At 41.0% G+C, this 15599-nt stretch overlaps 1 protein-coding gene across 1 annotated transcript in view; it reads left to right on the plus strand.

Moving 5' to 3' along the window:
- HOMER2 (homer scaffold protein 2) overlaps window positions 1–15599 on the plus strand; it is a 57426-nt gene that overhangs the window by 17466 nt on the left and 24361 nt on the right. The window contains exon 2 of the mRNA XM_074837646.1: window positions 5235–5391. Within this exon, the coding sequence (XP_074693747.1) occupies window positions 5235–5391 (157 nt within the window). The remainder of the gene's footprint in view (window positions 1–5234; window positions 5392–15599) is intronic.

A 15599-nucleotide genomic window follows, 5' to 3' on the forward strand; every position in this document is an offset into this window, starting at 1 on the left:
CGTAATGCCAGCTTGCTGCTAGCACATGTGTAAAATGTACAGGTTTAGCGTTTGCCTCTCTCCAGCTCTGTGTATTGCCTGTGCTGACTGGCCCCAGCCTGCCATCCTGGCCCCTGACCCTAGCCATGAACTAGGCGGTGATGGACGTTGAGGTTACAGTATCTCAGGGAATTGGGCTGAGACAGCTGAATGGACCTTGTTTGTGGTGAGTGTAAGGGGACTGCACTTGTCTTGACTGGAGTGTGTGTGGTGAGACGAGGAGGGGTCCTCCAGCTTCATCCTCGGTCATCACTAAGAAGGTAATTTGTGTGGCTAATCCACTGGTTTTCCTAAAAAGATTTGATCCAAAATGTCGTGACCGTTCAACATGCAGAGGTAACAGACTGGGGGATAGTGGACTCTCTCTTGCTTTGAGCAAAGATTAATTTTGTATATAAACTGCAACTGATGTGCTAATTACCATGCACGACACCATGAACTGTAACTTCTCCCCACAGCAGTTACATCCTTCATCAGAGGTCTGCCTTTACTTGGATTTTGGTCATTTTGGGAAGAGGGGTTGATTGTTTTTTAAAAGTTTGATATGTGTGTCTATGAACAAGTGACTAGTGTTATGGGTAGATGAAACAGTGTTTTCACAGATAATTTTTAGGCATCGCTACTTGCCTGAACTTTCATTGGCATGAATATTTCAAATAGGAAATTTCATTCTGTTAATGAAAGTTTTAGCAAAGTGTACGAATAGTGGTTTTGCCTCTGGTGGAGTACCAGAGCTCCTGTCACATATATGTTTGATGTTCCAGTTCAGACAACAAGTAAAGGAGCTGCTTTGTTCTATTTACTGCTCAGTCAGCGCGTCCACCCGACACTTTGCACATTTGAAAGAATTTGTGTGCTGATCCTGCAGGCACCCACATGAGCCACAGTGTTGTATTTACTACCAAAAAAAGATTTCTCCGGTACAGAAGTGTTCACATCATCAGTGCCTTGTTTGTAGGCAGAGCTGGCTCCACGTGGCCCCACGCGTGGCTGAGATCTGGGGTCTGGGGCAGGGGCTCTCCCAGATACCGACTGGCCACCCAGCCAGGGCTTGCCATGCTGCGGCTCCATCAGCCACCAATATCCCACAGCCTGTATGGTGCTGTCTGCCAGTCAGCAAAGGCTCTTTACAGCTGAAGTGATTTAAATCACTGGTTGTGCTCATGATTCAAATGATAAACAAGGAACTTTGAATTAAATAATTTGAACTTTTCCTAAGTGAGAGCTCATTCCCGTTGATTAGGAGGAGTAATATAAAACACATGCAGCTAGTCACACACTTGTAAAATTTGGCATGGTTGTATATTAGCCAGAAAGCAATACTGTATCTCACACAGCTGTGGATGCAGTTAGTTAGCTCCAGAGTCTTGGTTTTTTAATTCTTCAGAAAAGCTTTATGACATATTTCTACATTAATGGAGAATGATTGTTTTTTACTTGAGATTTCTCATATGACACAAGGACAGAAATTAAAAGTCAACTAAAATGCATAAAACCATGACTTGCAAATTGCAATCATATTTATAAAACATGCTGGCCATATTTAATAATAAAGAAAGCTTATCAAAGTACATTTTCTGTCTTAATCTGCATTATTAAACAAGGAACTGTTAGCTATAATTTTGATTTCCATTTGCTACTTTTCAAGCAGCTTTACTCTAAGCAGTGGATATTACTGTCAAATTGATTTTTAAACAGATTCTTTAAAGAGTGTTTAATCAATCATTAACAACTTTGGTTAAAATTAATGAGATTTTAAACATTCACAAATTCTCTTTGTCTTCTGATGTAGAAGTCTGCAGCCTGGCTGGCAGTGCCACTGTTCCCTGCCTCCCCGGGCAAACTGTCAGTCTCCCGTAATGACCAGTTTACAGGGGCTCAAATGACACAGGATGTGCTGCGGGAATTTCAAGTTAGCGTTGCTGTTGTTTTAAGCATAAAACTTGATAAATCTCTGATAAAATGAAAAGGAAAGAAACCCTGGAAAATAAAGTAATTGTTCTATCAGTAAAGTGCTTTCTTCAATGTCAAAAGTTGCGAGTAACGCAGAATAATTCTTCTCAATCTGGAGCGCTGTAAGGCTGTGTAAGTGCTTTAAAAGTGTCTAATCCAGCATTTCATTTGAAAATTGAGTGCCACAATTTTATAGTTGCCTCTGTCTGCTTCACTGGTCAAAAGAGTTTGGGATGCAATGAAAGAGGATATTCCCCCTCCATTATAAAGCTGCACTACTGGAGTTTGTCAACGCTGTTGGCTTGCTGTCCCGCTGTGGGGTGAGGGAAGGCGTGGTGGCACGGCTCCCAGTGCCAGTGGTGCCGGCTCACGGGCCCTGCTGACGGATCTGGGCTCCTTGGGGTAGCAGCTGAGCACAGACCTGCAGGTGGATTCAGCAGCAGGGAGTGTGGCAGGGCAGGCATAGCTACAGAAATGCATCTTCTTTTCTTAATTTCTACAAGCCAACACTGGGAAATCCTTCCAGGAGGTTGTGTCCTGGGGGTGCTTCATCTGCTGCAGGGGGTCAAAAATCAGTCCTGGGGCTTTGCTGCCTAGTAGAGCCACCTATGGCAGAAAGGTGGAAGGCATATGTGGAGAGCAACCAGCTGGCCCTTCCAAATTAGAGTCTCAACGAGAGGTCAACATCTCATTTATCTTGAATGAGTTAAAATGCTTGCATTTACACATCACATTTCCTTCTTTCTTAATAATTTATCAACTAGCACACTATCACTGTGAGTGATAGGGCTGCTGTTTGCACCCAGGAAGACAAAGTGCACTCTTTTTTGGTTTAATAATCATAAGGATTAGAAACATAGCCAGGTTTTGCCTTTACTTTTTAATAAAAGCCCCACATGAATGGATAGATGTCTGTCTCAAGCCCTGAGCTTCATTATCCATTAATTTATCCACTTGGATGCATGTATACAGCTCCTGTTGACAACAGTAGCTGCTACAAGACTCCTAAAAAAATAAATAGCTTTTCCCTTCATTCTACTTTTATCTCCAGATTTACTTTATGTGTTTACTGCTACTGCTGTAGAGAGGCCAGGCATAGTTTTAACAGCGTTTTTTGGTATTGTTAAGATGGGCTAACAGAGTTAAAGTTGTTGTGGAATAGGTTTGCATGAAGGAAACTTCTGAAAGTTTAGACTGAAATATATAGGTCATGTTACCATTAGCAAAAGCAAATCTTAGTAGAATCCACTAAAAATACAGAGCTAAGTAAAAGGCAAAATAAATTCAAAATTATTCTTCACTCAGAGAAAGTACACATTTTTAGAGTAAGACTAAGCAGCTTGGGGGGAACTTCCCTTCCCTGCATTTCTTATTGCAAACTAACTCCATGACTTTTGTGGGCATTACGCTGCTAATCCTGTGTAATGGATGATGGAAATATTTTTAAAATGTTAGAGACCTGCTCCTTTTTCCCTCCCAGGATGGCGTCAATTTTAGCATGTGAAATAAGAGTCAGGTTCAGTGACTTACTGATAAGAAGTGAAAAAAATGCTACTCTTTCACAGCTGTAACATGACAGTCTCATTGTCATTTCGATTTATTTCATGTAAGTATTTTAGAGGGTTCAGCACAGCTGTCCATCCAGAAATCATGGCAGCCCCTGGAAAAATGTAAAACTGCATATGTCTTGCAAGGAGAAAACCATTGTTTCAGTTTCTCCCTCCTGAGGCCTTGCCGGGCTTTGCAAGCTCACTCCATCTTTCCTGAGCTAATTCTACACTTAAATTGCTTCATCTGTTTGATTCTTGTAAATTTACTCCCCTTGATTTTAATTTAACTGCAGTGGTCAAGATCATGTGTGATGTTTGATACAGTACCTGAAGTTGTTCTGTTCTAAAAATGCAGAGGTGGATATACAAGGAGCTGAAGATCATAGAAGTCTTAATAGAAACATAGTTCCAAAACTATGGGAATGAGAATAATAGAAAATAATTATTTATATGAATAGGAAAGAATAGCATATGAAAGCGAGAGATCTCTCTGGCCTTTCACCTACCTCTTTTCATTTGTTTTGTGCAAAATTCAGCCTGGCAGCCTTTTCAGTTTCTGTGTGGTAAATATTTTTGGGCGGTAACTCTTATTTCAGTGCAATTGTTTTTGAATCCTGTCATAATTCTGTCAAGTGTAACTATTCATGATACAATATTTTTATGTGATGAGAATATAGAGCAGTACACTTAATATAGACCATTATATGCAGTAGCTTTTAAGAACTAAAAGCATAAAAATGTATATAAAAGCACCATAGAACTTGATTTGCTGTTCACTTCTACTTCTAAACTTGGTTTAAGGGTATAGTTGGGAGTGAATTTTAGTTTTAGACTTAAGTCTTAATTCTGGTTTTCAACCTGAATGACTGTGTGTGTATCATGATTTATTCTTTTGGTCCTGCATCTTCTCTTTATGTGTGATTTGCATTGTCATGTGTTGAAGGTAAAACAAAACCCCTCCACTGTATGCACAATTTTCTTGATGAGAAGAAGCATCTGAGGAGGGCTGGTGTTTAGGAACGGGGTGTCAGGGGCAGTATGTCGTCCACTAAGAGTTGAACTGAAAGGCAATATGTATCAACACAGGGTTTTGGTTGTGTTTTTTTTTTTCCCTTGCTCCCCAGGATGATTGGCTGGTTTTGCATCTGATGAAATTTTCATGCACATCCACAGAACAGTGGGATTCTAAGGATAGAGATTAATATTTCAATAATTATACTGTGCCAAAGGTCACTGGAGTCCTTGGTGCATCCACAGAGGAACGCTGGCTGTAGGTAGTGGCTCACAGGAATGCGTGGCAGGAGGAAATCCAGCTGTGGGGGGCTGCTTGTTGCTTTTGGAAAAATATGTGGATGGGGAAGGAAAGAATGTATGTGAGTGTTCTTTCCTGGAAATAAATATTTTGAGGAAAAGGTGGGTACCAAGTTAGTATAACATGGGGAGAAAAAAGCTGATTCCTTCCTGGGCTATGGCAGTAACTTTAAGGCACTGAATGACACTTAGTGATATCAAGGAGAGGTATCCAAGGCTGGATCATGGCTCAGCAGTGTCTCTGCTCTGCCTTTTCACTTGGGGGATTGCCAGGCACTCTCTGTCTTGTGCTTTCAACATGCCTGGTCAAGGCTGGGCTTCTGGGACATTTCATCTTCCGCAGACTCATGCATCCATTTCTCCTGTCCCTCCCTATTCCAGAGAACAGCCCATCTTCACCACCAGAGCCCATGTCTTCCAAATTGACCCCAGCACGAAGAAGAACTGGGTTCCCGCAAGCAAGCAGGCTGTAACTGTTTCCTACTTCTATGACAGCACGAGAAACAGCTATCGGATTATCAGTGTGGATGGAGCCAAGGTAGGAGGCTGATGGTACCTCGGCGTGTTTACTGTGTGGAGAGGATCGTGACTGCCAGCCCTGGCTGAAGATAGACATAGATGGGCTACATTAAGCACTTAAATTCATAAATAATCACTTTTTTTAATATAATCCATTATGGGCACTTGTAGCGATAATTGGAAAAACATAGAACACCTTAAAAGTGATTTTGCCGAACTTAACTGATTTTCTCTCTGACTAGTTTGACTTCCCAATCTTAATGAGCCAAGAGCTTTAAGTGTCCAAATTGAGTCTGTAGCACAGTATCTAAAACCACCACCCATGTTAGGTAGATAAGGCTGAGTTTGGTGAAAAAATGTTCTTTTTAAAGGGAATGAGGAGACAGATATGTGCAGGCTAGAGCTTTTAATGTAAATGCCAACTGCATCTTCACTTTTGCCCAGTTGAACTGTTTACAGGTTAGCACTTCAGCTTTTGCACTGGAGTTCATCAGCCTTAGGTGACAAATTAGGCGTGAAGACTTTCCCCCTCTTCCTCTTTTTTTTCTTACTTTGTTTTGCATTACCAGATAGTGTGCTGAAGTGTTTCCTGTAAGAATCCTGATCAGTTGGATTGAATGGGTTGCTCAGACAACCATTTTTATTACATACTAGATTTATCCCTCTGATTAATCCCTCCAAAGTAACTTGTAAGGTGACTGCTTTCCCCTAGCAGATGCCAGTCAGAGGTATAAGTTAAAACATTTCACTCATGTACAAAAATCATCAGTCACTTCTGCCAAAGCACAAACCACAGGGTAACGAGACAAGTTTACAGCCTGTTTATCTGTGTTCCTGTTTAGATGAGGATGTTAAAATATCACTGTCCTGGGAGAGAGACATTGCAGAAATCATCCCTTAATAAAGCTTTTCTATTTGTCATGCCTATTTCACATACTTGTTTTTCCAAACATCTCCTGTGTTATATTTGGTTATATATTGGCTTATAAATCAGCCATACTGCCTGCTTAAATTGATGGTAATGTTTCATTGACATCGGTACAGCATTAATATATCACCATCGTTACACTGTTTGTGCTGGTGTGTTCATTTCCAGAAATGCCAGCTAACTGCCCTGGCTGCCTCAATTTGCAGTTGACACACACAACCCCTGCAACTTGCTGGGTAAAGCTGAGCCCCTCCCCGATTTGCTTATACCCCACAGATACTCCTGCTCCTGCTCAGGTGAAGCTGGTGCTGGTGGTAGTGGGCTGTTGGCTTTACAAACCCAGGCGAGTGTGACTTCCAAGCCAAAACTGCTGTACTCACAGCAGTGGGTTGCTTGATTTGTGGATGTGCATGCATGCATTAAGACCAATTAATGAAAAGAAAGTAATTATTGTATGTGGCAGGGGGAGGCTGCAGGGGCAGCGTATGCTCACAGCCAGAGGTCCTGCCCAGAATTGCAAAGTGTGTGCTGAGAACAAGATGGGCATCCAAGCTTTGCTTTGTAGTCTGCCCACAGACATTCAGAAGGAGCCACCCCCCATTTTAGCATGCCCCAGAAGAAGGTGAGCTTTCCATGATTAAAATTCTCCCCTGGGGCTGCCCAAGCAAGAATCAGTTGCTGGCCACATGAATTATTCCTCTTGTGTTGAACCTTTGCTGATTAAGGAACAGGTTGAGAAGAGATGCTGCCTTCACGCTCGCCTCTGGAGAGTCCCCAGTTACCCTGACTGATTTAAGAGTGTGATTTGGAAAAAGAAGGGTGTTTATACCCAAATAAGTTAAAAGTTGCTTTTCTCCCTCAAACGATTGTTTAGTGTTTTGACCTACTTTTCTAGCCAAAAATGAAACTGGGTAGGACTGTGAGGAAGAATATAGACAGCATCAGTTGGTGTTGTCCTGCTTTCTGTCCATCTCACTCATTAGAATAAACTCTGCTGTGTGTTGGCAAATACCGATGAATTAGCATCATGGCATCACTGCAGGCAGTAGTTATCTCTGTTTTAAAGACAAAAGCTGAAGCTCACGTACATTCAGGGACTTGACCCTAGAAGGAAGGTGGTGATGAAGGAAATGTATCTCTGACATGTATCTCTTACAACTCTCTGTCCTTGTCTGAACTGTAAACGGGCTGCTCTAACAGTTTATTTTAGACAAACGTGTATGATGCACATTGGCTTGCAGAGAAATCTCACTTAAATACAACTTATATGCAGCTGTTAGATTAATTTGGGGTTTTTTTTACCCTATTTACATTACATAGTAACAATAAAAATACTTTAAAGTGATCAAGGATACAGGGCACTTCACTTAAACATTGTTTGTTACCCCGTTGCATAAGCTTTATTTTACTTTTAGCATTCAACGTATTGCTCTGGGCAGCATGTTGAATTGCAAGTACGCAGAGTAGCATAAGGCTGCTGAAAGCCATTAGCGCTGCTTTGTGCAGGATGTGGGGCAGGCTGCGTAATGCCAACCTGATGAGTATTTAGTTTCCTCCCGATGCACCACTAACCTGATGGGCTGTAATTCTTGCAGGAGTGGCTTCCTCAGGCTGCTGGTGCTGTCCCCAAAAGTCTGGACTCTCTGCAGTCCCCTGTCCTTCAGCCCCATCCTCTCTTCTCCCAGCAGGCATAGGCTGTCCCCTTCTCCTTCCTGGCAGGTCCCTGTCCCTCATCCTCAAACCCCTGGGGTGCAGGAGGGTGAGGAGGGGTGTGGCAGGGCAGAGGGGAGCAGGAGGATTCAGGAGTGAGCTGATGGGAGGGATTAAGGGAACTGCTGGACCTGTGTGTTTAAGGGCATAAATACTGGGAACTCATTTTGTGAGCACAGCTGGCAGAGGGGCAGGGGGGTTGCTTGGCTCTGCTGCCTGTCACAGTAGGACGATGCCTTCAGGTCCTTACCCATTTGCTAAGTGGTGGAGGAGGACAGAAGGGCCCAGCTGGTACAGGTGAAGGTGGTGAAGACGGACGTTGCAGCAAAGAGGAAAATGGGACAGAAAGGGAGCAGGATGAAGTCAAAGGAACTTAGCTCTTCCCTTGCAGAGGGATATGCAAGAGGCTCATGCTGAAAACTAGGAGTCCAATGTGATGGAGGGCAGCCAGGTGAGAGCATACACCTTCCAGGTGCCAGATTTCTTCCACATCTTCCCAGCCCAGTGACAGAAAACCCCATTGAAATGCGTGAGGAGTCAAGCACTGAAAAGTAGAGACCCTACATTCAAAACTGCTTGTATCACTTTAATTCCTTGTGTTTGCAAAGCTAGAAGAGAAAAGGTATTATAATTCCTGTGTCTTTCACAGAAAAACAGGTGCTGTGGGCAGTAGCTTACAATTTATAGCAAATGATTTCACAGATACCATACAAGTAGGCACTGGATGATCTTAACAAAGATACCATTACCAAACAAGGGAATAGAGTAGTATATCTTTTAATTACATTATAATTGACTTGTATGTTGTTGAGAAAGTAATTTCATCATGATGTTTTAAGAAGTTTCTAGCCAGAGGCTGTTTAAACTGCAGCATAATGAATGCTGGAGGAAATGATACAGTAAAATGCAAGGGCACACACTGATTCAGAGTTAATGAGGCAGCCAAGAGACTTCACCATATGAAAGTGCCCAGTGTTGTAGGCAAAAGTCAGTCCTGTTGAAAAATGACAAAATACAGTGATGATGCAGGGAGAACGTGAACTCATAAGTGCCCAGTTGCTGTGTGGTGTGTGGGGAAAGCCACACACAGGCCTCCTCATTAAAAGTGACCTACATTATTCTGCCTTTTAGAGGCAAAAAGAAAGTTTGAAAGCATGAAAATTACTCAGCCTAATATCCTTTGTCATCCTGTGGAATAATGCATGGTAGTGCCCTGGTTGGTGGGTTTGTTCATATTTTATGAATTGGAAATATGTGTTATCTGAACAATATAGACAAGGAGGAAAGGATGAGAAACTTGTTTCTGTGTAGAATTTGAGAAGGAAATATAATCCCTCAGGAACAAGCTTCTGTCCTCATTTTCAAATGTTCAGATGTCTTATTTCTACAGAACCTGTGATTGCAACAGCATAACTTTTATCTTTTGAGAAATAAGTTGTTAATAAGAACATAAAACTATCTTAAAAATTAATAGCCAGCAGTAAAGTATATAGTGAGGCATTGTGAGATGGCATCAGCAAAGTGACACAGCAAGAGTCATCTCAGATGCCAATCCCAAGTTGTCTCTGTGAGATGCTTAAAGAGATGACTAGAAAAAAATTAAAATCAGGGTTAAAAAGATTAATAGATTGCGAGAGTAATTTTGGTAAATACATGATACAGAAATAAACACTTTATATTTCAGAGGAAAAAAAAAATTGTTGGCTGACAATCATTCCCTGTTGCTAGATCATTTAGAAGAGTTTATTACCTAACAATTACCTTGAATATTGAAGATCAGCAGCTAAGTTGGGCATAAGTGTGTGAAAATATTGGAGAGAGCCTGAAAAACTGCTGTGCTGGGAAAGCAAAATCAGTGAGTCTATTTCTGAAGTATATTGCAATTAATAGGAAAAGAATATGGGCCAAATTTTGCCAGTCAGTATTCACAGAGTGTTTCCCAAAGTGAATACAGTCCATTATATAGTATGATGAAGCTGTTTAAGTGGCACATATGCCCTTATAATGGGATCTATCAGTGAGTGTCCCAGCAAGAATGGACAGTATGATTTCCAGAGCAGAATGAAGCTGACAGGGGCAGAGCCGCAGCAGCGTGTGGTAGCAGATATTTAGGGAGGTAAGAAGGGGTGATATGTAAATCTGCTAATATCTGATGTATTTCTGGCTTTCTCAGTTCCTGTGCCAGTCCTAATTGCTACCTAATTTAATAGCTGCCCACCTCTTTATGACCACGCTTTTTTTGTTCTCATGACTGGAGACAGGCATCCTCAGCACACAGAGAGGAAATTCAGAGTTCTTCCAGCGCTGTGTTCAGAGACTCAAAACAAATCATTTTCTTTGCCCATGGAAATGGAATTATTTTAAGACATAGTTGTTAAAAATATCCTAGAGTATTTTGCCAAAAGGTGACTCTTAGATTTAAGAAGCTTTCCTTTCACAGGAAAAAAATTGCAGGGTATGGTAGCATGGATGAAATTCTTTCATCTGGCTAGTTCTTTGTTTTTTTTTTTTTTTTGCTTTCATTGACGTAAATTCAGCCATTAAACCAATAGCAACTCTTTCTCAGGAAAAACTTAGCAAGTAATTTAGATATTACAAAATTTTTGGCACTGAAATAAAAAAGGCTTCTGGCAGCGCGTACCTTGCCAGGGGCCTGCGTTGGTGTGGCAGCATTTAACTGTGCCTCTAAGAACTCATGGATCTGATTTGTGAAAACATGTGTAGCAGAAGTGATCACAACATCACCTTCCCTCTTGGCATTCAGAGTATCAGTGTGTGTTCACCTGACCCCCTGCTCGATGAATTAGGTGGAGTGATGTACTGTGTTTCATATATTTTTAAATACCTAAATTTTTAAAAATACCTACGTTTTTAGTGACCTACATTTTCAGGTTTAATAATTTTGTAGTGAAATGATCAGAGGATGTTTTATAGCCTTGGGTAGCCAAAGATAAAGGGATGTAAAAGTGACTTTATGAAGTGGTGTATGGAGAAATCCTGAATTAAATGCTGTGATTTTGAAAGGTGTGGGTGAGCATATATGTGTGTTTTGTCAAAGGGATGGAGATTCTTTTATTTCCAGTTTTGCCTGCCCTAGTTTTTATTTATGGCCATCGCTTGTCAGGAGTGCTGTGTGCTGTGTTCATGCTGGAGGAGCGCGGTGCTGCTGGGGCGTCCGAGCCGACTGCCCTGTGCCTGCTGAAATGCCGAGAGGCCCCGCTCCTTGCCCTGAAGATTATTTTGCTGACTGCAAAATCTGCTGACAGTAAAATCTGATTAAATTAGCAGAAAATATTTTTTATTCCAGCTTCTAAAAGCTTTTTTCACCGCTGGATAATCGAGATGGGTATTTCTCTTTTTTTTTTTTTTTTTAAACTTTTTCTGCCATGCTCTTTTTTGCCCTTCGTGCCATTTCTTCCAGGCTGGGTGGGAAAACTCTTATTTTCTGGTTGTCCCAGAAAGAGTGCCAACCATAAAGCAGGGGTGTGGTGGGAGCATGAGCTCAATATTACTTATACTTCTGACACTGAGAACCAACATAAAAAGGACCTTTCATCAAAAAGGCAGTGTGTGACACTTGTTACTGTTTGAAGAGCCCAAAAGACAGATCCCAGCTTAAGGGTGACACCGCATTAGTGTAAGCTGGTGGAAAGGTGACCAGGTTTTGACCTCTGGAGGTCTGAGTTGACTGATCCAGTATTCCTGCATTCTTGTCCATACCTGTCCCCAAAAAAAACCCCTTTGTATGCTATAAGAAAAGATTTCCAGTACTGGTCTGGGTGATTACTGTAATGAGAGAAATTTGAGCATATTTGATGGTCTTCATCTTCTCTTTATCATAGTGTTAAGTATTTCATGAACTATTGGAGCTAATTTCAACATGATTATTAGCACTAGAGATGATACTGGAGCCATAAAAGAGTAATTCCAACAAATGGAACTAATTAACCCCCCACATAAAAGGAAGAACATCTTTTGAAATACAAAAACATGATATAAAATATAATTTTAATGCATACTCCTGTCTTCCAGTGTGCATAGTTTGTGTGTATGTTATAATAAACATCTCATTGCTTTTATGCTAGCGAGATGACTATTAAGTAATATTAGTTGTGGGTTTATGCTCTTTATATTTACATCATATAATAGATAAGTACTTTACTGTTGAGACAGAGCAACATAATAATATCGGTGTCTATAAACTGTGAATCCATACTAGAGCCTTTAAAATAATTTGATGCCATTTAATCACTCTCATCAGATGAGTTTTCTTCGTAAGGCGACTGCAGTGTGGACTTTTCCTGGTTCAGATTTCCCAGCCTGTGCTGGAGAACGATGCTTGTCTGCGGGAGACATGTTCTAGCACCAATGTGCTAAACAAAGTACTTTGTAAAAAATGCCTGAAGAGTCTCTAGCTGCTTTTTGCAGTCCCTTTTGGGCTTGTTGTTGCTGTAAATAATAAAGCTGGATCAGGCTGCTCTCTGAGAGGCAGCTGCTCCTTTCTTGGAGAAGTTCTCCTTCATTTTGTATGATGAGCAGATTATGAGCAGGAGAACATCTGTCCTGCCCTGAGCCATAGCGCACCAGCCTAACCTAAGCTGGAACCAGTCTCTCAGACAGTGAAACAACTTGCAGTAAATAATTAATATTTTTAATAGCTATTTTCTGATTTCGTTTAAAGATGTTAGTGTTGTGGTGATACAACTTCCAGATTTTTTAGCATCACTTTAAATGATACAGAGGGAACTCAATTTAAGGAAAGCTTGCCATCAGTGGGTGGTGCTGGTGCCTCCTAGGCAGAGGTTGCTGCTCCGGTGAAGGCTGAGGTGCAGGCGCCAGGTCAGCAGCAGCTCTACAGCCGGGACGCGGGTGTAGCGGCAGGAGGGTGTCTGCACAGGGTGGCGGGTCGGGCACCTCGAAGGAGCAGGGTGTGCCCAAGGTGTTACACTCCAGAGGGGTCTGTGGAGACGTAAATCATTCAGCCTGTGGAGTATCAAAGAGAAATGTGAATGTTGGGGTTAATGGAAGTTGAAGCAGGACAGATGCAAGTAGAAAATGAAATGCATGTTTTAAAAAGGGGATCAGTATCTATGTGGGGTGAGCACAGTGAGGCGTGCGCTGGATCCTTCTGCTACATAGACCAAGACTTCACATTCTTCTCAAAGACATCTTTGAAATAAGAGTGAATGAAATTAAGGAAAATAACGGTTCCCTGATGATCTTAAAATATTTGTGTTGTTTATGTCTGTGGTATACTTGGCTTGACTAAAGTTACTTGAGATTTTGTTTCTCTCTAGAGGTTAAAATAACTTGAGAACATTTTCTTTGGAATTTGGTGATGAAGAAATACAGCATGAAGGAGAAGCAGAGCTGTCAGCCAAGGATGAGACTACCCACTTGCATCATCCTTTATTTGCCTAAGGTGATATCAAGTATTCAGAAATTCAGGCTGAGCAAAGGTGCAGGATTTAATAATTGGGAGGATAGTACATTGCCTGGAGTTTTGTCTGCAGGAGAATTTTCAACAGTTGCCAAGACTGGTTTAGATAGGTAAAGCTAGTAACATTAGGTGCACTTGTGTGAACAGGTCCTTGAGTGTTCAGAGGATGAAAAAAAAAAAATACTGTTAGGGCTTAACTGCAGTGGTAATTTCAGAATTGCTAATACTGGTGGAGATGAGCTGGGAGTGGAAGGAAAAATTTTAAATGTTTGCACAAACAAGACCTGGGGCTTCAGGTGAAAGAGAGCTTGTCAAAAGCTGAGAAATGGAGCAGAGTAAATGCTAGGAAATTTGGTGGGTCCCTTGAGACTGCATCAACCAGAGATCATGATCATCTGCTGAGGATGTGTTTTGATTTAAAAAAAATTAAAAGTCTAGAGCTGTAGAACTCACATGTTTCTATATTAATCTCTTTCCGTGTTATTAACTTTGAAATGTGAAAAATCCTCTGTTCATTGTCTGGATTATTCCTGGAAGTAAGTCCTTCAGAAGCCAGTTAGTAAGCTTAGGAGAAAAGATAACGAAGTGCTGGCAACAGCTGTATCCTTGACAGAAGAACAGAAGCACATCTGCCACTGTTTGATCCTATCTGGCTCATTTTTCTGCTTGTATGTAGTGTGTATGTGTGTCACTGACTCTGGAAAGGCCACACACAACTGAACCCAGGAGATTGCAGAAGCCTTTTCAGAAACACAATTTGTTACTCTTTAAAAAGAGAAAAAAAAAAAAAAAAAAGATAAAAATCCATGCTAGAGGGTTTCTTGCTGCACCACTCACCAGCAAGTAGGGAAACTTTGGTCTGGGTAGATTTTTTTCCTTTTAAAACCTCTCCATAAATTTCTCAGAAGAGGAAGTGTTTCACCACATAACTGCCTCACACAGAGTTGTTTCTGATCACCAGACTTGAGTATGAATGTGGCATCTGAACATGCCAGAGAGGTTAATTAAACCATGTGATTTTATTGTAAAGAAACCTGGTATCAAGCAAAGAATGCCTGGTTTAGGTCATGGTCCTTGAACTTGGTGAAGCTTTTGAAGAATCTTGAATGAATTTTTGGTGAAAATAATCCATGCCTGTAATTAAGTGAAAATTGAGAAAAAATTGAAAGTTTTTAGTAACATCATCAACACAGGCACAACATGGTAGAGTTTACAGATGCTTTCCCTCATCTTTTTGGTTTCATTATCTGATCAAAGTAAAACCTGTGGGATGAGACTGAAATAAACTATAGATGGTAAAAACGTTCATATCTGTTCACCAGACTCCAGGGAGTGCAGTGGTGCTCACCTTGCTTGTGGGTTTTGCATTGTGCTGCCTTTTTCTTCCAAAAGAAAATATAAGGGGCCTGAGGAACCTTGTGGCCAAAGGTGGCCTGAGCACCTGCTCCATCCCCTTGAGCTTTCCACAGCCTCCTCCTAGGGTACTAGGGACTTCTGTCAAGAATTGCAATAAACGCAGCACTGGTTAGCTGTTAGTTTCCTAATCTGGGATATTTACTCCCTTGTTTTTTAAATTCAGCTACTGAAAGTAATAAAGAAAAATTCCTATCAGCTGTGCTTTATGAAACTCTTAAGGATTGCTTGTCCACTGAAACAGCTATATAAATTATTTGTTCCCTTCTCCCCCCTGCTGTAGTTCCAGAGGTATCTAATAGTTGGAAATCCCTATTCAGAGAATTAATGTATCAGACATGCTAATCAAGTCATGCCAGATGGAGTTTATAAATAAACTACACTGCATTGTGTATTCTTAAAATTTGAGCATGAAACATAATTCAAGGCAATATTTTCCTAGTTTTATGAAAAAACCCTAGAACATCACTTCTTTCTTGATTCTGGATTATGAAGTTGCATCCAATGACACAGTGGTTGTTAGATGGAAAATGAGGAATAGTATAAATGACTCAACCATTAAATACTAGCTGAAGTCCGAAGCTGATTCACCCTGAGGAGTGAACAAAATGTTTACATGAGCCTCAGCTAACCTCCACCTAGCTTTATTTTCTAACAGCAAAATAAGGGATGAGGCATTTCTGAAGACATGGAAGGATTGTTATTTTATATTATCTCATAGATACCTTGTATCTTC

The sequence above is a fragment of the Strix aluco genome, chromosome 12 (assembly GCF_031877795.1).
Source record: "Strix aluco isolate bStrAlu1 chromosome 12, bStrAlu1.hap1, whole genome shotgun sequence".
Classification (NCBI taxonomy): domain Eukaryota; kingdom Metazoa; phylum Chordata; class Aves; order Strigiformes; family Strigidae; genus Strix; species Strix aluco.